This window comes from Phyllopteryx taeniolatus, chromosome 1 (genome assembly GCF_024500385.1).
Source record: "Phyllopteryx taeniolatus isolate TA_2022b chromosome 1, UOR_Ptae_1.2, whole genome shotgun sequence".
NCBI lineage: Eukaryota > Metazoa > Chordata > Actinopteri > Syngnathiformes > Syngnathidae > Phyllopteryx > Phyllopteryx taeniolatus.
This window is the reverse complement of record NC_084502.1, coordinates 40,238,881-40,264,775: the sequence shown is the minus strand read 5'-3', so window position 1 is coordinate 40,264,775 and position 25,895 is coordinate 40,238,881. Positions and strand designations below refer to the sequence as shown.

Here is a 25,895-nt window from a genome sequence, read left to right as displayed (position 1 = left end):
GTCCATGTGAGCATTGAAGTCCTCCCGGCAGAACAATGGAGTGCCCAGCGGGAGCGCTATCCAGCACCCCCTCCAACGACTCCAAAAAGGCTGGGTACTCAGAACTACTGTTTGTTGCATAGGCACAAACAACAGTCAGGACCCGATCCACGACCCAAAGGCAGAGAGAGGCTACACTCTCGTCCACCGGGATGAACCCCTGAAGGGAATATAGAATACTTTATATTCTAATGTGTAATTCTAACTAGTTTGGAAGATAATGTGTATTGGAGTATAGGGGTATTTGGCCCCATCGGGGGGTATTTGGAGACAGATCTCAAGTAAGAAAGGAACTGCGGGGAGCCACTATAAACATTTAATGCAGGAATGTGAGGCGACATCTGCAGGCGACACCTGGAGCAGAAGTCTGGAGCCAGATCAGATGGTCCGCAGAACAACGATGACGTCAGATTACGGACCAATCAGACGACAGCGATTCCATACTGGCCTGTTTGAAACATTGTATAAAGTCTGGGGTAGAGTCAGATAGTTTTTGTTCGACTACTTTATCTGCTAAGGATAAGATGGGGTAGTTACGAACCCAGAGCTCTGCAAATGTATAGACTCCTCTGTCAGGAATAAATTGGTTGGTTTTGATATTGTTGTGAACGAAGTTCTTTCACGAAAACGAACACGCTTGGAACCACGGGAGTTAGGAGATTTTAAAACACAGGTTCCTTCACCCCAATGTACAGGCGCCGAGCCGGGGGGCAATAAGTATACCCACACCTGCTCTGCGCCTCTCACGGTCGGCAACACCAGAGTGGAAGAGAGTCCAACCCCTCTCGAGAGGACTGGTACCAGAGCCTAAGCTCTGTGTGGAGGCAACCCTGACTATGTCTCGTTGGAACTTCTCGACCTCAACACCAGTTCGGGCTCCTTCCCTGCCGGAAAGGTGATGTTCCACGTCCCTAGAGCCAGCTTCTGTAGCAGGGGATCGGACCACCACCCAGCTCACACTGCACATGACCCTTATGACCCCTTCCCACAGGTGGTGAACCCATGGGAAGGGAGACCCACGTTACCATTTCGGGCTGTACCCGGCCGGGCCCCATGGATGCAGACCCAGCCACTAGGCGCTCGCCTTCGAGTCCCACCTCCAGGCCTGCCTCCAGAGGGGGCCCCCGGTGACCTGAGTCCGAGCAATGGAAAATGTGATTCCAGCAACTTACTCATCATTGGAGGTCTTTTAGCCGTGTTTTGTCTGGTCCCTCACCTAGGACCTGTTTGCCATGGGTGACCCTGCCAGGGGCATAAACCCCTTGACCACTTAGCTCCTGGGATCACTGGGACACACAAACCCTTCCACCACGACAATGGGGTGGCTCAAGGAGGGGTAAGAATGGGATGTCATTTAAATTCATATGTGAGTCAAGACAGGTGAGGGAATACTTTTGGCAATATAGTGTATTTCCTTGAATTTTCTGGATGGGCTAAATGTTGCATTAAACAAAATGTTAACACAAAGCATTGCAGTTGTTACTGCAAATGGCTGTTTATAAATTATTCCTTACATATGTGAATGCTTTAATTGGCAACCAAGACCGGCGCCAGCAAATGTTAAAAAGAGACATTGGCCCTCCCACCTTTATTTTTGCAGCCCAAAACCACACATTAATTGACCATTTCAATGGTGAGCTGTCAATCTGACCGGAACATAATGTATGGACCTCCAACATGGCTGCTGTGGCCGTGTCCAGAGCTGCGTGAAATCAAGGGAAAACTATGGGAGATTGTTCATAGTTTGAGGGAAATTGTGTCACCATGGTAACACAGATTGTTTTTTTTTTCCCCCATCCGTTCGCGGTCGGGAAGCTTCTTTGATACCTCATTTGTAGAGGTAGTTTGGTGTGGGCTGCATTCCGGGGGAAGGGCAGAATGATTAAGAATAATTATATTATGAATACATAATAATTATGATCAATATTCAGATTTGTTGCTTAGCTCCGCAAATAGGTCCATAACTATGGGAGAAAGCTGTTAAGTACAAATCATCTTAAATTGTTTTAATCATCAACGTAGCAGTCGTTACAATACCGCAGACCAGTTTACCATTTTATAAACGCATTGCCCATGGGATAGCAAATGTAAAAAAAATTGCATTAACAATTGAAAGGAAGGAAAAGAACTTGAGCCGGAGTCGTAGCAATCGTGGCGGCCTCAACAACACTCGACAAGTTCGTCAACTCGACATCAGCCGCCGCAGCTGTGGTTGACTGGCTGAAAGCTCTAGCAAAGTCTGGTAGCTCCGACGTGACGTGCGCCTCCCTCCGTTGGTATTCTCAAACCCACACTACGTAACAACACGCACACTATAATTCCACTCACTGGTTGGTGACGTTTTGCGTTGCCTGTGTCTGGCAAAGGTTTTCTTCACTCCGCAGGCATTAAGCGCTCTTTTCACGAGACTGTTCTGTCTCCGAAAAAGACAATGACTTCACGTCAAGACATGTAAGTTATGTGACACACGGCCGGGGCGGAGGCTGAAAAATGGAAATACTGCTGATCTAGCCGGCTAACGTTAGCCGCCCGACAACATGCTGCGGTAATGGCGGGAGGCTGGCCTTTACTTCGGTCAACTATAGGCTACCATTGACTTGCTTGGCCAATTCAGACCACTCTTTAAAACACTCTGGGCGCTACTGCTTACTGTAGTATGCAGGGATTCGTTGGGACTATGACTACTTTTGTATTACCTTTACGGGGTAAGTCAGGTGCACCGCATGGCTCAACTCACGCGACTGTTAGCTTGGCTAGCACAGAGAATTAATTCAACGACATTACAGCCGGTTCGAATGAGTATCAGGTTTTGTCGAAGTTCGGACTGCGGCGTTCTGTTGATATTTTAAGGTTAGCAGCATAGCTATACATTGAAAGTGAGGACTTTATTAAAGTTATTTGATGCCACATGTAATTACAGACTAAAGTCACTTCCATCCCATGATAAAGACTGTTAACAGAACAGAATAATTCAGATTTTTCAACACACCAGGAGCTATTTGCGTTCTCAAATGAATGGCACGTTGTACCCCAAATCAGAATTTTTATTTTTAGTTTAATTCGGAGGCGTTTTGATACTAAAACCCACTGAAACTTGACGCTGTCGTCACCTGATACAGACTTTATTAATGGAAAGCCTATATATATATAGTTATACCTGACCCGCTGGCCATCATGGCTTATGTGTAAATTATATTTTAAATCCAACCATCCATTTTCCCTACCGCTTATCCTCACTAGGGTTGCAGGCATGCTGGAACCTATCCCAGCTGACTGTGGGGGAGAGGCAGGGTACACCTTGAACTGGTTGCCAGCCAATCGCAGGGCACATGTAGACAACCGTTCACACTCACATTCACACCTACAGGCAATTTAGTCTTCAATTAACTTACCATTTATGTTTTTGGGAGGTGGGAGGAAACCGGAGTACTCTGAGAAAACCCACACAGGCACAGAGAGATCATGCAAACTTACACAGGCGAGGCTGGATTTAAACCCGGGTCTTCAGAACTGTGAGGCAGATGCGCTAACCAGTCGGTCACCGTGCCGCCCTACATTTTAAATTTAAGTTAAAATTTGTACAATAAATATTCTGAGCCTCTCTCATATCTGAGTACTCTATTTGTACACCTAAAACGTACCCATTAAAATGCAAATATTTAAGGCATTAAAATGAATTACTGTGCTCTCATGTTTGTTCTCAGGCTTCCAGCAAGTGCCAAGTGGTACGATAGGAGGGACTCTGTTTTTATAGAGTTCTGTGTAGTGGACAGCAAAGATGTAAAAGTCACTTTTGATAAAACTAAATGTGCTTTCAGGTATGTATGCATCACAATTACTGCAGACAATATGGTTGTGTTGTTCTAAACGGTCATTAGTTTTGCTTCATTGACTATGCAGCGCACATTGTAGATGTTATCGTAACTAACACAGAGCTAGAATGTTCTCTTGTCAAACAGCCAAAAGCATTGAGAAATAAATCCAAATTTCCACTAAGCATGCAACTGTAACCTCAGGTGGGGTGAACTCATTTCCACTTTGCTCAGTAAAAAAAATTACATTAATGCATGCAACTAGCAACATGAATGACATCAGATTCAAAGAAAAACTAAAGTAGGAAAAGTGAATCTCGGTTCTGTAATTGTTTTTTTTTTGTTTTGTTTTTTTTGTCCCCCCCTCCAGTTGTGTTGGAGGAACTGACAATGTCAAACATGACAACGAAATAGAACTCTTTGATGCCATTGATCAAAATGTAAGTATTGGTAAGCTACAGTGACCAAAGATTACCTTTTTTTGTTTTACCCCCCTCACCATCACTGTCCTTCTAAATGCAGGAATCCAAACACAAACGCACAGACAGATCTGTTTTGTGCTACTTGCGGAAAGAGCAGCCAGGCAAGTCATGGCCTAGGCTTACCAAAGAGAAGGCCCAGGTTGGTTACCCACTCAAGACACATTTGAAATTGCACCTGACAGCCTCGATTACTTTTTATGGGGTGTGTCTCCACAGCTGAGATGGCTCAGTGTTGACTTTAACAACTGGAAAGAGTGGGAGGACGACTCAGAGGAGGAGATGGGAAACTTTGATCAATTCTCAGACGTAAGCATTCTTAAACTGTACATTCCACATTTGTTTAGTATAGTGAAAACTTCAAGGTCCAACGCCCCAGAAGTCGTACGGTTTGAAGGTTAACCTTAATTTTCCGGAAAGAATGTGCCTCAGCTCAAGAGAAAACACCCTGCCAAACATCATTCATGCATGACGTCAGCAGATCTCATCTCACTGCACATCTAAAGCAGTGGTCTCCAACATTTTGGGCTGGTATTGCTGTTAAAACCAACACATACCCAAACTCCAAAGTTTTTGGTGTAGAATTTACCACAGTATGAGATGCAAGTGCTTGTTTTCTACTTCTCTTAATTTTATATATCTAAATATTAGGCTTTTCACGAACAGGATTTTTGGGGCCGATCAGCAAGTTAAAAAAAACAAAAAACATAACCGATCACCAATCCGTTCACAAAATGGAGCAATGTGTCTATTTAAATGACTTATTCATTTACTCTGTATACTTGTGTACTGTATGCTGAGTATCTTCAAAATTATTCTCTTGTCAGGTCATGTATTCTAATCAGTCAGGTCAAACCAACATTACAGCATGGGTGCTAACTTACTGTAATTAAATTACGTCACACACACACCGAAACTTTAGAGCATTACTTGACAGAATGCCGGCATGTTGACGTACAACTGTCAGTGCTAGCACTAGCTTTTTGGGCTACATAACATTTTATTGCCTGCTTGCGAGCCATATCGTATTAAAAGTATGTGAATATACCCCAAGCAATACTTTAATGAAATACGAGCACCGGTGACCACCACCACGTTTTTCCCCAATTTGTTCTTACAATACACACGCCATGGTAACGCATGTATCCCGTTGTGTTTGAGTTGACAAGATAAAGCCCAGTGATCGTAAAAGACAGGATGCGGTGGTATCGCAATACAAGATTTTATTGCAGTAGTCTTACATAGTGCAATCATGAAAGACCAAATTTGTCTTGTTGTCTGATGCAGGCATTACGTGTTGTCTGTCCCACACTGGTGACATGTTTTTTTTTTCAAAATAACTTTATTGGCGGTCAGATATTCACAGTACTATGTCAAAAGACACACGACAAGGCTAAAAATAAACTAGCTTTTGGATTCAAATATTCTGTACACGATGGAAACGTGGAGTAAATGTCTTTTGCGGATTTGATCGGATATGCGAATTATGACATTAAAGCCGATCATCATAAAATGCTAATTATCGCCCGACACCGATCAAGCCGATCAGATCGCTGTAAAGTCTACTTAATATCATAGCTGTCTGTTGACAATCCTATATTGCCATTGGTAGCCCAATCCATCCTTTGGCTTTAGACCACTGCTCCTCATTCACTTTGTGTTGGAGACAAACACAACATGCTGAGGAGTGAAGATAAACTAACATTTATTCATCCATCAAAGGGGAAAACTACATCATTTCAGCAGCAATAATGGAGACTTGAATAAAAAAAAATTGGCATGCAAGGAGGAAAAAGTCCAGTTATGAGCGCTGTTATCCATGACTCTGTAAAATGCAGCAGGCTTGCCTCTCAGAAGTCCGTCTCGTGCCAGTCAGTAATGCAACACTGTTAGCTCGTCCGTCTTCTTGGGGATAGGTCTAACGTTCCTTGTGATGATAGAAATAAAATGACAACAAATATTTTTCGCCTTTTGCTGCATGCGGGTAACAAATGATACTGGGCCATGGCCCAGTGGGTGCATTTGGGTGTGTGTGTGTGTGTGTGATGCCACCAGTGATTACAATATTGGCAATTCTGGACAATTATCAATTACATTATCTAGAAAAGCGCCACTAGGTGTCAGTATTGCTTTGCAAACCTTCCTGTGTCTCAAAGGGTTGGTTGATTTTATCCATCCATCTATTATTATCCATACTGCTTACCCTCACTAGGGTCACGGGTGTGCTGGAGCCTATCGCAGCCGACTCTGGGCGAGAAGCGGGGTACACCCTGAACTGGTCGCTGGCCAATCACCGGGCACATTAAGACAAACAACTCTTCACATTTAGGGGCAATTTAGTCTTCAGATAACCTACGATCCATCCATTTTCCGTACTGCCTAACATCACTAGGGTTGCGGGCGTGCTGCAGTTTATCCCAGTTGACTCTCGGCGAGAGGTGGGGTACAGCCATTCGCAGGGCACAAAACAAAACAACCAACCGCACTCACATTCACACCTACGGGCAATTTAGTTTTCAATTAACCTACCTTGCATGTTTTTGGTATGTGGGAAGAAACCGGAGTACCCGGAGAAAACCCATGCAGGCACAGGGAGAACATGCAAACTCCATACAGGGGAGGCCGAATTTGAACCCCGGTCCCCAGAACTGTAAAGCAGATGTGCTACCCAGTCGCCCACCGTGCCGCCACCAGTTAACCTCCCATGCATGTTTTTGGGATCCATCCGTTCATCCATTTTCCAAGCCACTTATCCTCACAAGGGTCGCGGGAGTGCTGGAGCCTATCCCAGCTATCTTCGGGCAGGAGGCGGGGTACACCCTGAACTGGTTTCCAGCCAATCGCAGGGCACACATAAACAACCATTCACACCTAGGGGCAATTTAGAGACTTCAATTAACCTACCATGCATGTTTTTGGGATGTGGGAGGAATCCGGAGTGCCCGGAGAAAACCAACGCAGGCACGGGGAGAACATACAAACTCCACATAGGCGGGGCCAAGGATTGAACCCCGGTCTTCAGAACTGTGAGGCAGATGCGCTCACCGTGCCGCCACCAGTTAATCTACCATGCATGTTTTTGGGATGTGGGAGGAAAACGGAGTACTAGAGAAAAAGTAGATTTTATTTGTTAAAATGTTAGACATTGTCTTAACTCTAAATGACAATTTTGTGGCAGTGACATTTTATCCCTGAAAATACATGTATTCTAAATTATGTGATGAATTAATTGGTTAAAATTTAGCATGGTTCTTAAATCACCCAATATCATTGAACTGATTGCGTTCGCCTTTTGAGGTTCAACTGTAGTAGTAATTTAGGTTTTGCTTGCTGCAAGTATTCGTTCAGGAAATATTGAAAGCGCTAAATGGCTGATGATAGGCATTGTTGTCTTAATCAGAATCATATTTATTTTTTTATTCAGAATCATCTTTATTTTGCCAAGTATGTCGAAAAAACACAAGGAATTTGTCCCCGGTAGTTGGAGCCGCTCTAGTACGACAACAGACAGTCAATTGACAGAGAACACTTTTGAGACATAAAGACATTGACAAAAAAAAAGTCACTGAGCAATAAAGGGTTGCTAGTTATCTGGTAATGCCGGTACAATTGTTTTTTTTTTTTTTATTTGTTTTTTTTTGACAATTGTGCAAAAAGGTGCAGAGTCCTCTAGCACTTAGAGCAGTTTGAATGATTAATATAGCAATAGTCCGGTGCAATGACCATTGTCCAAAGGCTGCCGAGACTTCAAGTAGTGTATGCAGTTTAAAGTGACTAGTGCGATAATCTGGGACGATGTTGATTGTGCAAATGTTGCAGAAACTCTTCAGTCAGTGTGCAAGTGGTGCAGATTCTATTCTGGCATGAGTGGCCAGTATTGGTTACCAACAGATATGCAAATAGTGTGGCCAGGCGAGACTACTACAGTGAGTGCACGAGTAATGTATAATTGGCCTGACAGAAATGTGACAACAAACTCAAGACAAAAGAAATGGTAGCATGTTACAATGGAATTGTAGGTTAGCTGTTTAAGAAGTTGATGGCAAGAGGGAAGAAGCTGTTGGAATGTCTGCAAGCTTAAGTGTATTTCTAAGATTTAGCTGCAATTACTGAGACTTAAAAAGGTGGAGACAAACTAATGGAACAATTTTCCTTACATGGTATAATGTAGATCATATAAATAAATTTTATGAAGGTGTCAATTAAAAGTAACAAGGGAGGGGCAAAGGCAACTGCTCGTACCCCTGTGCCATTCATTGGATTGTTTAGCAATTGCTGTTTTGTTTTTCAACTCTTTCACTTTTCTTGTAACAGATGATGAATAACATGGGAGGTGGTGATTTCCAACCTGATCTAGATGGTGAAGATGTAAGAATCATTTTTGGTTTTTTTAAACAGCTTCAGCCACGACATTGGTGTCTTTGTGCCATGTTTTTAAAAAAATATATTTTTGTTTTACCACATTTTCTTTTTCCAGGATGAGTCTGCAGACAGCGACGATGAAAGTAAGAATTCCTTTCTTATGCAACATCAAGTTTCCAGTCACTTCCTGATAGGACTTTGTGGGATTGAAACTATTATTGTATTTCTCCTTACTTTCAGAAATGCCAGATTTGGAATAGAGACTAATACCCTGGAAGGAAAGGAAGATCAGCAGACAAAGGAAGCAAATGAAATTAACACTTTTACAATTTTTTTAAAGGCAGTGTAAAAATAAAAAAATACTGTTGGCAGCCATAATTAAATGCATAGCCTCTGCTACGCTCCTGTGAAGGTTGATATGCATGGTAATATACGGAGCAGCTATCTCCACTTCCATTTGCTGTACTGCACGTCAGGTATCTTGCTTTACTGTATATGACCAATGAAGCACACGTCAGTGGATGGAAATGCTTGTCCTCAATTGAGCAATATGTGTTGATTAGATTGACTTTAATGGAATTGTGGTTTATGATTAGTAAAACCTTTGTGACATGTTGTGGTTTTAAGTTAGGTAAATAGTGTAGTTTCCTCTGTCAAAAAAAAACAACAACAAAAAAATGACAAAAATAATTAGTTGGGGTCCCGCTAAAGCCTTCCATGTGCCGTGAATTAGATGACCAGGAAGCCGGTCTTTTGTTTCTGTAACTTCAATTTCCTGCTTACATGTTTCCCTCTACTCCTTGTTTATATGAAATCATGGCAAACATGTTCCATCTGTCCAATGACCATCTAATATTGTGAATGGCGTTCATCCATTTGGATATCTGCACTGTTGATCTCCCCAACATACCAACATGCACTAAGCCTGCAGGAGCAGGTTGAAACGTATTTGCAGCAGCAGGCTTGAAGCATGGTTGTGCTTAAACCATGGATGGCTTCTTGCTCTTCTCTGGGTTCTTCTTCAGACCCCATATAGAACAGAGCATTGTCAGTTAAGGGAGTGTTGGAGAGACGCAGTGTTGTGTAATGACCAAATTCTGTTTGCACTGTCAACAAGATGTATGGGGAGACATAATGTTGAATAACAGTGGACATTCATTTTTGTCTACATATTTCTAATAAACAGTTGAAGAAATCTCATTGCTCTCTTGCTCATAACCATTGACCAATTATAACAGACACAGGTGGGGAACCTGAAACCCTGGCTAGTGATTAAACTGGTATACAGATGTGCTAAAATTATAGTTTTCATTATCGTAGTGAAAATTCATCTTTCATATATGCGTAACAGTGCGCTGACGTCATGCAATAAGGTTTGTAAACCACCTTCGAGAAACCGGAAATTCCGAGATGATCATGAAGTTGCATCGTCCATTACTGACGTCAAAGGCTTAGAAAAAAACTTTGATAGTTCTTTACTCATTCATCCATTTTAGTTTGCTCTTGTATACTTTTTAAAATTGATATGGGGTCGTAATTCTTTTCCTGGCGCTTGGACACTTCCTCCCTCAATGATACTCTTCCTCTTTAGTCTTGATTTCCTCTCGTCCATTACAACAAAAATAAATACCCTATGTACAGTAGAAGCTTCCTGTTTTCAAACATGCTTTAAAATAAAATTTTAACAATATTTGCAAGTTCCATGCCCGTTAAATATCAGCAAATAGGACAACTGTAGTTTATTGACGATAATCTAACTATGATACATACCCGATTATTCAATCTGTGTAATCTGAAACGTTTTATTGCTGTTTTGCTATTTTAGTTGCGTATCAATTTTTGTTGTACAATATTTATTGAAATCGGATATATAAACATACAAATATGTAGACAATCGATCAATATGACTTATGTTTGTAAAGTACAAAAACAAAAGTAACAAACACAAAAACAGAAAAGGAACTAGTTTATAAGGATCGTAGCGATTGATAGTAACGACAAAAACGTCATAAAGCATTTTACTTTGAAGTGTTGGCGTAGTTTGACCGGATATGTGTGACAGTTGCGGAGACGTTTACGCCGCTGGTGCTCGCTCCCTGTGATCATGGCTGCACAGGACTATATCAGCCATGTTTGCTAATTTAAAACCCAAAGGTTAGGGAAGAGTTGTTTACTATTTGTCGCGGTGCCATCTTCACTCCGATTCCTGCTACCACACGGGGTAGAGACACTCGTGCCTTCGAGATCCGGGGAATGAAAGGTTTGCTAGTTGTGAGTGAGATTACCGATCCAAGTTTGGAAAGCGCAAGGATGATGCTGTGCGAAAATTGCCCCTGTGCGTTCGGCGTAAACAATGTAACTTAATCGGGCTGCTAGCTAACGTTAGCCGACGAACAAAAGACACCGCGCACCCATCTGGTAAGAGGCGACTTGCTCATCGTTCGCCCCCCTGAGGATAGGCAGTGTGGTGTATTTACAAATGTATATACCCTTTACTGGTGGTCATCGGGGATACAAATCAGCGTGCTTGTGGATTCTCGGTACCTGCAGCTGGGCTGTTTGTTGGCTAACATGGAAGCCCTGGTGACTAAACGGAAAGGTGCTATCGGTTAGCTTCTTTGGCTAACATTGACTCGCTAGGTTCCATTGTGATGATTTAGCATAATAACCTTGGAACTGAGAGACTAGTGTTTGCCTCCGGTGAGAATGGAGCCACGTTACCTGTTCTCTTGTGGGCTCGGCCTCTCATTTATCACGTCTGCAAACGGGCAAGCGTCGCTCTGGGGTGAATTGTTCTCGTGAGAATGAAGCTAGCGCCGCTTGGCTAACGCGGCGCTCGTAATGGCCTCGTTGTATTAGGAAATCAAGTATTTAGAGGGTTACTTTGGTTGCTATAAGGGACATAAATCCGGCCTCTCTTGGGTGAATGTATCATACTAATCATTTCGTTATGAATAGGACAAGGCCGGGTCTTGTGTTAACGGTTATGGCGGAGCTCTTGTGTACATGTTTAGTAGAGTCTCATCAGCCGGAATGACGAACCTCTTGTGGGGTTTAGTCCGCTTTTGCGTTGTGTATTGCTGGGCCTCGCTGGCATCTGCTCCTCGCCGTAGCTGTCTGCGACATTTTAACGCTTGTTGGGCGCAATATGGTGCTGACGACTGGCGACACTTGCCAAGTTTCTAAAGCGTAAACACTGTATGAGATGAGATTAAATTAAACAATAAGTACAGTGCAGGGAAAATGGGGACGCACGTGTGTTTAGAATCTTGATCCATGTTTGCGCTTTGCTGCCCTCGCACGTGGTAACGTGTTTGTTTGCCGTTTGTTTCAATAGATGGAGGCAAATAATCATTTCAACTATGGCACCCATTCCTCAGCAAACTCAGGACTGAAACGTTCCTCAGGGGATTCTCTTTATACTAATGGTTCCTCCGTGAGTTTTCCTCACCAAGGAAAAAGTGGGTATCTTAAAGATTTAATCATCCATCAAGGGGAAGAAAAAATACGTTTTCTTTTAATTTCTAAAATGTGGCTGCCCTTTATTTGACAGATATGAATGGCGAAATGAATGTGAATGGTGTCACTACTGCACTTGGGTCTGGTGCACCTGCTTCCCAACCATCTTCCAGTCCTTATCCACTTATCAGCAACCACCACCAGAGCAGCATGGGCTACCTGTGGGGAGGACATCCTCAGTACAGTCCGACCATGGCCACGTCTCCTGGGCATGGCTTGCATCAGAAGCAGCCCTCACCGGGCATGGTGCAGCCTCAGTCACAACATCACTTCCAGGCTCAAGGACAGTACCAACTGAATGGGGATATGGAGAGCTCCCAGCAGTCACCTCTGGCAGGCCCATCAAACATGTCCCCTCCTAGTCAATTTTGGAACAGAAGTAACCCTGCCCCACAGGCCGCCGCTTACACTTCCCGCAGCATGTATGGGACGTATGAGAGTCAGTCGCATCCTAGCATTTCTCCACCACAACAGCAAGTGTCCCCCCCATCATCACAGCATCAACCCCATTCCCACCTGCGGCCACCCCTTCACCTCCCACAGCATTATGGCGTGATGACAAATGGGATGCCATATTACCACCAGCAGCTCGCATCTCTGCCATCTCCCCAGCACCCAAAGCAGTCTACACCCCAGGGTCAGAGGATGCAGAATTTTGCATCTCCACATGATACAGAGGGGGGGTCCTCGAGAGCAATGACCTCTTCATCGACCGTGCAGGACGGAGGATCTCCCATGAGCAGGGAAAAGGCCTCCCATATTAGCAACATGTCTACTTCCAAGCAAGGTGAGCTCTCGACACTTCTACCGCGCATGTAAAAAGTCTACACAGCCCTGTTCAATTGCCAGGTTTTTGTGATTGTAAATAAAGAGACCAGACAAATAATTTCAATATATATGCCATCATTAATGTAACCTATAACCTGGACAACTCAATTGGAAAAAAGGGGAAGTAAAAATAAACTGGGAATTATGAAAAGGTAAAAAAAAAAAAAAAAAAAAAATGAAAAAAAGTTGTCTCTGTTTGCACAAAACCTTTAGCCGTCCGCTAGAAGGCAAAATATGCCAGGAAAAGCCTACTAGAACATCTAAAACATATTTGGGGTTAATTAGAGGCACTTTAAATACTGGCAGGTGTGTGCTGAGTTTGAGTTTGAATGAGTTTGAATCTCCATCCACTTCCCGTACCGCTTATCCTCACTAGGGTCGCGGGCGTGATGGAGCCTATCCCAGCTATCTTTGGGCGAGAGGCGGGCTACACCCTGAACTGGTCAACAGCCAATCGCAGGGAACATAAACAACCATTCGCACTAACATTCACGGGCAATTTAGAGTCTTCAATCAACCTACCCCGCATTTTTTGGGATGTGGGAGGAAAATGGGAGGAAACCGGGATACCTGTAGAAAACCCATGCAGGCACGGGGAGAACATCCAAACTCCACACAGGCAAGGCTGGGATTTGATCACCCGGTCCTCAGAACTGTGAGGCAGATGTGCTAACCAGTCGTCCGCAGAGTTTGAATGTGATTGGTTAATTCTGACCGCAGCCACATCACAGCTGTAAGAGTGTGTCCACACTTTTGGAACCAATTTTTAAAATGTTTACTTTTCCCTCTTGGAAAAATATTCATATATATTGGATAGTACAGGTTATGGATCACATGAAAATGATTGTTATTATTTATCTTGGTCTTTTTTTTGCAAAAACCTGACATTTGATCAGGGGTGTGTAAAGTAAGATCATCACTCCCCCCTCCAATAACCATTTTTTTCTTGTTTGCCATTGACTGTTCACTTTTATTTGCTAATTTTCATGCTGACAGTGAAGTAATTGTTTTTCTAATATTGCTTTGCGGCTTGGTCATAATTTGTGGCATTGTGCCTGCTTCTCATATATCCAAAATGTATTTCTGATAGAGCAGGGTTTGTTCTGCAATGTTGTGCATATTAAATTTGTCTTGTGACCTGTGCATAATTGTGGTTGTCCAACAGGGGCCACTGTTTGCGCTAGAATGCCATTGCCAACCATTGAGAAAAGCTATCTTTAGTTCTTTTATTCATTAATTCATTTTCCGTACAGTTTATCCTCACTAGGGTCACGGGTGTGCTGGAGCCTATCCCAGCTGACTCTGGGCGAGAGGTGGGGTACATCCTGAACTGGTTGCCAGCCAATCGCAGGGCACATACAAACAAACAAGCATTCACGTTCACACCTAAGGGCAATTTAGTCTTCAATTAACCTACCATGCATGTTTTGGGGATGTGGAAGGAAGTCGGAGTACCCGGAGAAAACCCACGCAGGCACGGGGAGAACATGCAAACTCCACACAGGCGTTGCCGGGTTTGAACCCGGGTCCTCAGAACTGTGTGGCAGATATGCTAACCAGTCCTTCAGCGTGCCGCGTCTTTAATCTTTAGTTAATTAAAAACAACCTAGGCCATCAAATGATATCTAGTGGCATAGTGGAATGGTGTTTTCCATTATTTATATACAGTATAAAGGGATCTTCTCCAAAATGCAATAAACCTATTTTGATCTGAGAAAAAAACACTTATTTACCCAGACATTACAAATAGTAATTGTATCCTGTGAAAACAATTCATTGGCTCATATCTTTGGTTCAGTGTGAACATGATTACCAAAATACAATATTCTGTAAAAGAGCTTTGTGATATAAGGATATATCGGGATGTAAAAACTGGTGATGCACCAAAATTTTGGCCACCGGAAAGTTTTGTTCGAAAGTGGCCCAAAAGTGCATTTTCGGTTTTGGAATGAAAGATTTTTGTCACGGAAATAAAAGGTCGAAACAGGATGTTGTAACACAAGTAAAAACCTTAGCCAGGGTGCAGTCGTGTACACTATTTTGTTAAGAAACAAACGACGTGTCCACATTGAACAGTCGCCCAACTTCACTGCTTTCCGCTGTTTGGGTTTCTAAGGGGAATGCTTGTTGCACGCTATTATGCACTGCCCCAGCTATCTACGAACAACAGCTAACCCTGCTAAATATGATGCAGAGTCGTGGAAGCGAAGGTTCGCTTCGCGTCCGTTGTCAACGTAGCATAAGTCACGAAACATTGCCTCCATGACTGCGAATAAGCTACACTCTGACAAGTATCGTTATGAAGTGAGGGTGAGGAATAATTAGCAGGAGAAAGACTGGGACACCATGCTAATTGCTAAGCCATAGAGCATTTTACAATTTATAGACTTTGTGAGTCCCATGGGGCACATGTCTACAAACAATGAGTCCTAGCCCTGGAACAATGAGTCCCTGCAATTTATCATCACAGAGTATAGATACAGTAATCTGCTATATGACGGTTGTTGCTTCGCTGTCCCGCTATATTCCAGATTTTTATTTGTACAATATTTTTGTGTTATCCATTGCTCTTGCTCTCTCTCAATATATTATATGGCAGCCAGCCATGATAGCAAAGTTTTTAGGATGATATATTTTCCCAAAAACTGGTCAGATAAACGATAGTATCGTTTTTTTTTTATGCCATTGATATGATGTTATTGAACATAATAATTTAAGTACATCCATTTTTTAACAATTAACTTTCAATTCTAAATAACATTGAACATTGGCATTGCAATAAATAAAATATCTTAAATGAAAAATTTCAGTAAATCAGACTCGGGGCTCTGTTTGTAAAAATTGCACTTAAACAAATATTAAACATTTGGCGCATAGGTCGCAGTCATTAACCCACTAAAGAGGCCCAAAAATTAAAATTGTCACTTTTTAAATCATGCTGTACAATTTAATATTGCTTATTTTATAGTCTTTGTATGAATGTTATGTACTGTACCTCCATAGAGTGGAGTCTAATATTGACTTAGTATAAAAATGTCAATTTCATTAAAAAAAACAAAACACCTTGGTTTTGTCATACCAGTGTCCTGAAAAGGCCCCTTTGACAGCTTCTTCTGTTGGACCCAGTTTAGTCTTTATTTTTATTAGACTTTACACCGATTTGATCGGGCTGATCGGTATCAGCCGATATTTAGCATTTTATGCTGATCGGCTTTAATGTCATAGTTCGCCAAACCGATCAATCACGTCATTGATCGGCTCCACAAAAGACTTTTACTCTGCGTCGCCGCGTACATAGTATATTTTAATTAGAATACACGATCTGACTAGAACAGTGATTTCCAACCTTTATGGAGGCAAGAAACATATTTTACAATTGAAAAATCTCATAGCACACCGACAAACAAAAATATCACAAAAAGTGGATACATTAATTACTGTATTTACTTCCTGCCCTCTAATAGAAGACCATTCATTTGTTCTGTCTGTCACTATGCCTCACTGTCATAAATAGAGGAACAAAGATACATTTATTGTAAATAAAAATTTTCGAGCAATTAAGTACACAAGTGTACACAGTAAATGAACAGGTCTTTTAAATGGACACATTCCTCCATCTTGTGATCGGATCGGTTATCGTTTTTTTTAAACTCTCCGATCGGTGGTTGGCCCCAAAATCCTGATCGTGTAAAGCCTAATTTTTATTGTATGAATGTTGTCGTGTTATGTACTGTACCGCCATAGATTGACTTTCTAACATGGACTTAGTATAAGTGTCAATTTCATTTAAAAAAAAAAAAACACCTTGGTTTTGTCATACTAGTAGTGTCCAGAAAAGGCCCCTCTGACACCTTCTTCTGTTTGACCCAGTTTTGTATCCACCGTTTCCATATTTGGCTGTGACTGCCCCCTTTCCTCTGATTGGTTGCCTCAATTTAAAAGACCCACTCGTTATGTTGACAGTGCTGGCTCGGGAGTGGAGAGGTATGAAGAGATATTTGGTAGTGATGTGGATGAGCTCAAGAAATTTGAATGCCCTGATTTGACCAACGCAATAGACGTGCGATCCATTGTTGTTGTCGTCACCATGTAACGAGTGTATCCGGTCGCGTTTGAGTTGACAAGATAAAGCCCAGTGATCATAGAAGACGGGATGCAGTGGTATTGGAATACAAGATTTTATTGCAGTACTCTGACATAGTGCAATTGTGAAAGACCAAATTTGTCTTGTAGTCTGATCCAGGCATTATGTGTTGACTGTCTCAGGAATGTTGTCTGAGCCGATCAGCATAAAATGCTAATTATCGTCCGATACCGATCAAGCCGATCAGATTGGTGTAAAGTCTAATAAAATAATATTTTAGTCCCCCAGTGGGGAAATTTGCATCGTTTCAGCAGCAATAGTGGATACAGGAGATATAAAAATAGCATGCAAGAGAAGATATTTGGCTCAAAATGCATGTGCCTTTACAAGGTTGATGCAATAAATACACTAAAATAACAAATAAAGAAGGCATAATTTATTATTGACCATAGAGTAATGATTATGTTGTGCAATTGAGCAGTATGCAAAATATTTTTATACTGCAATACCTGTCCCGCGGTAATGTTCTTGACATAATTTTAAAAATATGGTAATTCAGACAAATTGTTCTGGAAGTTAAATTTTACTACTAATAATTGGCATAGCAATTTCTTTGGGAGTTTCAGCTTTTGTTTTTCAGCCTTGGGTTCCTCATTTTTGGTTTTGGTCAATTTTTATTTTGGTGTGTCACTAATAAAAATGTAAAATATCACCCGCTATTGTTTATATTATTTCGATGTGTGGCGTAATGTGTTGGCACTGTTGCTACACTAATGTAGTGTCCGATACACAAAAACAGTCGCATTTCTACTACGTCATCTCTCCAGGCATGACTAATCGATTTCCACTCAATCAAACTTTTACACGAATGTAAAAGTAAGATTAAGTGTGCGTTAATTGATCATGCCTGGAGAGAAGGGCACAGGGATGACGTGCTGAAGAGGTGACTTATTTTACGCTGATCAATTGTGAACTCAATAAATGGAGTCTGTGCAGTGTACACGTGTGACCGTGGTCATCTGCCTGACACTAACTCTTAAGGCTTTCGAGGATTGAGGTTTGACTAACATACTCCTGAGCAGCACGACCAGGCATCTATTACACATATTCTCCAAGACTAACTGCTTGTCTGACAGGAGTGACTTGAGATGCCCTACACCTCGGACGCTACACCAACATTGTATGAAAAATGAATGAAGGTCAATGTAATTGTAGCAACACAACTACTTTGCTGCAGTGTGTTTACATTACCAGCAAATACTTGTTTAATGCAGTGCTAGAAGAGCATGGATGTAAACAGCGTACATTACACTACAATACAATGTACACGACAACAGTGTACACTCCTCAAACTGCTTGTCCTGCCACATATTTGGAATGGTATTTTTCCACTTGTTGTATTTTTATTCATCTTTTATTTATTGTGTTGTCTACTTCAAATAGGTGTTGTCTACATCAAATAGGTGTTTTATAAATAAATGGAGGAAAGAGAAGATAATTTAATTTTAAGGGAAAATACTTAGATGTTATCGTGATATAAGATAATGTATATTGGGATATGAAATTTTGTCCATATTGCACAGCACTAGTGCGTACTTGATAATGGCATGGACATTTTTTTTGAATGGACTGTCTATCCACCCATCCATTTTCTGTACCGCTTTATCCTCACAAGGGTCGCGGGCGTGCTGGAGCCTATCCCAGCTATCTTCTGGCGAGAGGCGGGGTACTGGTCACCAGTCAATCGCAGGGCACATATAAACAAACAACCATTCGCACACACATTCACACCTAAGGGCAATTTAGAGTCTTCAATCAACCTGTTTTTGGGATGTTGGAGGAAACCGGAGTGCCTGGAGAAAACCCACGCCGGCACGGGGAGAACATGCAAACTCCACACAGGCGGGGCCGGGGATTTGAACCCAGGTCCTCAGAACTGTGAGACAGATGTGGTAACCAGTCGTCCACCGTGCCGCCATGGACTGTCTAATTTTAGTAAAAGGCCTTTGATATACACACATGGACAAAATTGTTGGTACCCTTCTGTTCATAAAAGAAAAACCCACAGTGGTCACAGAAATAATATAATCTGACAAAAGAAATAAAAATATGAGAATTAAACAATGAAAATAAAACATTGGTTTTGAACAGAATAATAAAAAAAACCTCATAAAACAGGCCTGGATAAAATGATGGTACCCTTAGATGATAATGAAAATAATGTGACCTTGTTCAAACAAGTTGTCGTCTAATTAGCATCACAGGTATTTTCAAACTTGTAGTCAGTCAGTCAGCCTATTTAAAGGGTGACAAGTAATCACAGTGTTGTTTGGTGACATGGTGGTACACTCCATGTTACACTAAACATGGACCAGAGGAAGCAAAGGAGAGATTTGTCTCAGGAGATTGGAAATAAAATTATAGACAAGCATGTTAAAGGTAGAGGCTATAAGACCATCTCCAAGCCCCTTCATGTTCCTGTGACTACAGTTGCACATATTATTCGGAAATTTAAGCTCCATGGGACTGTAGCCAACCTCCCTGGATGTGGCAGCAGGAGTAAAATTGATGACAAATTGAAAAGACTGATAATATGAATAGGAACACAAGAGCCCAGAACAACCTCCAAAGAAATTAAAGGTGAATTCCAAGGTCAAGGTACGTCAGTGTCAGATCGCAACATCCGTGGTTGTTTGAGCCAAAGTGGACTTCATGGGAGATGACCAAGGAGGATACCACATAAAAAAAGCAAGCCTAGAATTTGCTATTCTAGGAGAATGTCCTATCGACAGATGAGACAAAACTGGAATTTTTTGGCAAGGCACATAGGCACACCAAGAAAAGAACAATGTCCCTACTGGGAAACATGAAGGAGGCTCTGTTATGTTCTGGGCTTGCTTTGCTGCATCTGGCACAGGGTGTCTTGAGTCTGTGCATGGTACAATGAAATCTCAAGACGATCAAGGTATTCTAGAGAGAAATGTGCTAGCCAGAAAGTTTGGTCTCAGTCGTAGTTCATGGGTCTTGCAACAGAATAATGACCCAAAACACACTGCTAAAAAACAGAAAAAAATGTCTAAGAGCAAAATATTGGTATACTCTGAAGTGGTCTTCTATGAATCCTGATCTAAATACTATTGAACATCTGTGGAAGGAGCTAAAACATGCTGTCTGGAGAACGCGCCCATGAAGAGTGGGCCAAATACCTGCGGAGAGGTGCTGAAATCTCATTGAGAGTTACAAAAATCATTTTATTGCAGTGATTGCCACAAAAGGTTGTGCAACAAAATATTAAGTTAAGGGTACCTTCATTTTTGTCCAGACCTATTTTATAGGATTGTTTTTTAAAAATAGTTCTGTTGAACCACAATCCAACAGCAATGTCTTATTTTCATTGGTTAGTTTTCATTTTTTTAAACTTTTGTCAGATTCAAGTTAGTTATTTTTGGGTTTTCATTCATTAATGTAAGGGGTGCCAACAATTTTGTCCACGTGTGTATATGCACGCAATACTGTTTTGTGCAGACTATATAGATCAGGGGTGTCAAACCCATTTTTATCACTAGCAACATCGTAGTTATGACTTCCCTCGCAGGGCTGGTACGACTGTGAACCCATATAAATGAAAGATTACCTCATATACTTTAATTACATACAGTATATACAACACATTGATGAATAACCAGTTTTGAAATAATTACATGCAGTATACACAACACATTGATAAATAACCAGTTTTGAAATCAGAAGCCTATGAAAACACCTTTTTTGACATTTCTTTTCAAAGTGGTAACAAAAAATGCTTGCAAATATCTCAATGGTATTACACCAGAACACAATGAGCAATTTTTATTTGCTTTCGCGGGCCACATAAAATGATGCGGCGGGCCGGATCTGGTCCCCTGGTCACCAGTTTGACACCGGTGATATAGATGGATCGATAAATATACACTTAAAAATCATATATATATTCATATATATATACCCCTCATTTGCCGTGGTGCTTTTTCTTTCTCAGGGCATACGAGGGAGGAAGGCATGGAGGCAAACACTGGCTGCAACCACACAGAGGAGTCAGCTGTCGTTCTCAGGCCACCCAACTCTTCCTCGTTTTCTGTTAGACAACATACAAGTGATCATCAGGAGAGTTCTGAGAAGCCAACTGCCCAACCACCAGAGGGCGTCAGAGGGACTGGAGTAAGCACATCTCCTGGGACGATGCTCATTGCATCTTCATCTTCCGCAACAGTATCTCTGAATAAGGTGTCTAGTGCTACCTCTGTCGAGTCTCCCATGACTTCCCCTGCATCCACTCTTGGTTCTTACTCTGATGTCAAATCTACTTCAACCCAGTCATCTTCAGCTCCTCCTCCGAGACATTCCTCACCTCCTCTTCCTACCCCTTCTGCTACTGAGTTGAAACTTTCTGGATCCAAACATCTGGTGGGGGCCTCCTCGTCCTCCTCACCTGCAACACATCCAAAGTTTTGTCCACCTCCAGGCTTTACTGACAGTATTTCCAGACCTCAGTGGGTTTCTTCCTCTCCTTCATCTGAATCACAGGTGCATCATTCAGTTTCTGGACCAATTACAGCTGTCTTATCACCTGCCATAGTGTCAACATCTTCTTACTCTGGTTCTACGCCCATCTCATCTCTTCAACAAATGGTTCAAGGCTCCAAGCCCCCCCTGATGCCAGCTGTAAAATCAAACCTAATGATGTGTGATGCATCAGGTAGCATTCATTCTTCGATAGCATCACCATTGCTAGGGTCGTCTCCTGGCATGTCGCAGTCAACACATGGAATCCCTTCTGCTAGTAATAAACTTGCTGCCTTGCCCCAGCATGACTCCTTGTACACTGCTTCAGCTGTTGGTTCTGGTCGAGCCATTGCCTCTGTATCACCACCCCCAAAGGGGCTAAAGTCACCCTCCCAGTCAGCCCATGACAATCCCTCAGCCAGATCTCTCGCTACCGTACCTCTACGAACCACGCAAGGCTCCAGTACTGCACCGGTGTCTGTGCCTCCTGCAACATCTTCCGAAATGATTCAGAGTTCTGACTCTGTGCAGCATCCTGCCACTTCGTCTCCTGGCAGTATGCTAAATGAGATGGCTCTGTTGCCAGAGCATCATGGTCACAGTAACAAGGGTAAAGGTTTACTCACTGGAAAGGGCACAATGGCAAAAGAATGTCACCCTCATCTTGAGTCAGGCAAAGTAAATGTGCACAAAGCTTCTGACCCTCAGAAATCATCTGATCTTTCAGGACAACTTGTACAGACTGAGCGACAGCCCAGCAATATACAAAAGGAGCCAATGGCTACTGGCAGCGTGCGTGACGTACTCAATACAGAGGAAACTCTAAGCAGAATTTCAATGCCTCTTGACCATCCCAGTGCCAAGCACTCCTCACTGACTGTTGAAACAAGTTTTGACCACTCTCTGCTCACCACCTCCCAATATGGTGACAGTTCAGTCTGCAGCACGCTGTCAAGAATCCATATCAGTTCCTTCTTAGATAAGTCCTTAGCTAAGAGCACCTCACGCATACATGACGTCAGCAGCTTCGGCAACAGCTTTCACCTTGGAAATGGCACTTCTCAGTTTGCCAGCACTTCTCATACAGAACAACCATCTTCTGTTTATGAGACAACTAGCAATGGCAGCTTGTCTCTGGATTATTCAAGTCTGAACACCACCTATGAGCAGGAGATGTCTGAGGCAGGAGAGTCCATGCTGGAGTCCTCCCTCAACAATACTTCATTTGGGCCATCTCACCCACGTCACCAAGGTACTTTGTTGAATTATTAAGTCAGAGAAACTGAAACTGAGGTTCTGTTTCCTTTTAGATAATACATTAGATTATTGGATGATACTGCTCATAAAATAATACAATGTCTTTGTTCAGGGACTGAAGCAGGCTGGCCTACTGTAGGTCATCATACACCAGACTCTGATGCTGTTAGCAAAACACCCACTGCAATCGAGATCATGACTCCCCCGAGTTTCAAGATGAGAGACGAGAACTTCATCACCTTCAGTACCCCAGCACACAGACCTGCTGTACACCCACTGCAGCCAGTCACTGATCAGGTTTTGTCAGCCACTGCAGGACGTCTGAAAAGCCCAGGACAAACTTGCAAACCTCAGTCTCCAAAGGCATTATGGATTAGAAAATCGGGTATTCAGTGTTCTTATTTGTCAAAAAATGGTTTTACTTGTAAAATCTTTGTGTAATATGTATTTTTTTCCCCCGTTTTTCAAGCTCCTGAGGAGGCAAAGAGGAAGCCCCGTGGTCGAACACCAAAGGTGGAGAAGATCAAGCCCGAAGGAGGTGATGCTAAAGAGGAGGGAGTCAAGGGAAGGAAGAGAAAGGCAACTCTTAGACCAGAACAGGCCAAAGGAACACCGAACAAATGTGGGCAGACTCAGCCTCCATCTGAGGAGATTGATTCGATCACAGCCACGATTGAAGCAGTTCTTGCCAACACATCAGCCATCAGCTCGCCCTTTGATAAACCCAAGAAGATGAAAAGAATGAAGCAAGTTAAAGAGGACATGACCACACTAAAAGATGATGCTGGCGCAGCTGCCAGTGATGCAGAGGACAATGAAGAGGAAAGTTCCCCAGCTGGTAAAGGTGCGAAGAGGTTTTCTTTAGATAAATCCCAGTTTTTAACAGTCCTGTGTTGACCGTGTGTGTGTGTGTTTAACAGGTGAACCCTCCAGGAGGAGGGTTGCAACAGAACAACAGGTCCAGTTCCCTCTGCTGCATGGGTAACATACCTAATACTGTTTACCAGGGCTTGAGATCAAAATGAAGATCAGATTCAGAGTTTATTAAAATAGCCACCGTTTCTGTATCTTTAAGAGCTAATCATATTCCTAAAAGGGCATTTATAGTCCTTTGACAGGGATGTAATAAAGCTCTCTCTTGATGATAGATGGAAGAGAGAGATCCGTGTGAAGAAGATGAATGATCGCATGAAGGGTGAAACCTGGTATTATACACCTTGCGGAAGAAGAATGAAGCAGTTCCCTGAAGTTATCAAGGTAATTTTAACAAACTCCAAAACAACCACAAAGAAATTTGTAATTGACAAACATTATTGATCATGTCCTTTTAATTGTCGCTCAGTACTTGAAGAAACACCAGGGTGGCATTGTCACCAGAGAACACTTCAGCTTTAGCCCGCGCATGCCTGTCGGAGACTTCTATGAAGAGAGGGAAAGTCCTGAGGTTATTCACGTTTCCATTTTATGCATTTCATAAGTTCCCAATTAAAATTCAGGGGTTTGTTTGCAAATAAGCAAGTTTTGAAAAACATCAAACAATGACACATTTCTCTTTCTTTATGATGTGGTACAGGGTGTGAAGTGGTTTCTCTTGGCTAATGAGGAGGTTCCCTCTATGATCATGGCCATCACTGGCAGGCGAGGTCGACCGCCGAACCCTGATAAAGAGAAACCAAGCAGGGTTCGTGGCCTGAAGGCACGGCAGGCCCGCCGGCCAGGTAGACCCCCCAAACCCAAGATGATTGACTTCCTTAGTAAAGTTGATGCCAAGCTGTTGAAACGGCTTGAGGATAAGGGTGAGTGATAGATTAGAAGAGGTTTAAAGGATGTGTTTGGGTATAGCTTGTAGTGGTGCTAGTATAAGCTTGATGCAGCAAACATGACATTCAAATATTTCCAATTTGACTTTGCTTTTCTAGAAGCACTCACAGAGGAAGAAAAGGAGAAAATGACAAAAATCAAGAAGAAGATGAAGAGGAAGGTTTGTACTTTAAATTGCTTAGATTGTTAATTTGATGTGACGTTCCGGTTTGGCTGTATTTTGTTAAGGGCAGTTGCCATCTGTTCTGCTGTTACATGGAAATAAAAAATAGTCCGCAATACAGAGAGGACAAGACGGCATATGCAGTAGGTTTGCCCGCAAGTGAGTGGCTATCACGCGCTTGGCCTCTAAGTACCGCAGCAAGTTTGTTTAATGGATCCCCATTAGCTTTTGCAACATACAAAAGCTAATCTTTCTGGGGTCCATCAGAAAACAAGAGGTAAAAATAAAAACAAAAAAGCAGTCACACATATTCAATGCACAATTATTTCCCCCCTGCATCACTGTACACTTGCACAGTGTACACATTCTCACCCCAGAGGGCCCAAGTTTACTCACATATCCATCCACATAATTCACCACACACACCCTCATAATCACCCCATACACCAAACACTCATTGTGTTTGGGGAAATTGGATGATTCTACCAACCAATTGCAATAACGTTGGATGTCATCGTTATCCTCAGTGTGCAAAAAATAAATAAATGAAAAAAAATTAAATAAATAAATAACCTAGCTACCAACTGCAAGTTTGGCTAATACGCCTCTCCTCAAGATGTCACTAATCATCACCCCCATTGCGGCGAATAAGCTACAGTTCTGACAAGTATACTTATCACGAAAGGAGGATGACGAATAATTAACAGAAGAATGCTAAGCCATGCTAAATCAGTATTAAGCTATCGTTAAATGTAGGCACGAAACATCGGAATAAGTGGTGCTACTCTACAATTTTTACTGTAGTCTTGCTGGAACCGCGTTTGTTACAGTGAAGAGTAACCAACTATGAATAGCAAATTAACAAGCATACGTGCAAATCAGTCGGGAAAATTCGTCGTTTTGAACTCAAAATAGGCCACGTAAATCGTATCGATCCGATGAGTCTTTCCTGGGGGCGGGGTGTCGCTGTCGCCATAGGCTGTTTCGTA

The 25,895-nt window shown here is 42.3% G+C and overlaps 2 protein-coding genes across 8 annotated transcripts in view; both read left to right on the top strand.

The window, feature by feature from the left end:
- Nucleotides 1-2,332: 2,332 nt before the first annotated feature.
- On the top strand, nucleotides 2,333-9,892 carry LOC133487944 (prostaglandin E synthase 3-like). The gene is made up of 8 exons (XM_061795270.1): nucleotides 2,333-2,490; nucleotides 3,744-3,857; nucleotides 4,222-4,291; nucleotides 4,374-4,472; nucleotides 4,550-4,639; nucleotides 8,645-8,698; nucleotides 8,808-8,835; nucleotides 8,933-9,892. Exons 1-8 carry the CDS (start codon nucleotides 2,471-2,473, stop codon nucleotides 8,950-8,952), a joined length of 495 nt encoding a protein of 164 aa, XP_061651254.1. The 5' UTR covers nucleotides 2,333-2,470; the 3' UTR covers nucleotides 8,953-9,892.
- Nucleotides 9,893-10,733: 841 nt separating this feature from the next.
- Nucleotides 10,734-25,895, top strand: part of baz2a (bromodomain adjacent to zinc finger domain, 2A) — a 31,468-nt gene continuing 16,306 nt past the window's right edge. Inside the window, exons 1-12 of one of the 7 annotated variants that reach the window (XM_061795225.1) lie at nucleotides 10,751-10,963; nucleotides 12,030-12,153; nucleotides 12,246-12,998; nucleotides 21,142-21,386; nucleotides 21,477-22,917; nucleotides 23,035-23,307; nucleotides 23,392-23,766; nucleotides 23,843-23,903; nucleotides 24,071-24,179; nucleotides 24,265-24,366; nucleotides 24,496-24,718; nucleotides 24,842-24,903. In XM_061795225.1, coding sequence (XP_061651209.1) covers nucleotides 10,946-10,963; nucleotides 12,030-12,153; nucleotides 12,246-12,998; nucleotides 21,142-21,386; nucleotides 21,477-22,917; nucleotides 23,035-23,307; nucleotides 23,392-23,766; nucleotides 23,843-23,903; nucleotides 24,071-24,179; nucleotides 24,265-24,366; nucleotides 24,496-24,718; nucleotides 24,842-24,903 — 3,786 coding nt within the window. In that variant the 5' untranslated portion in view covers nucleotides 10,751-10,945. The other 6 variants (XM_061795193.1, XM_061795174.1, XM_061795235.1 and 3 more) reach the window with 6 other exon arrangements.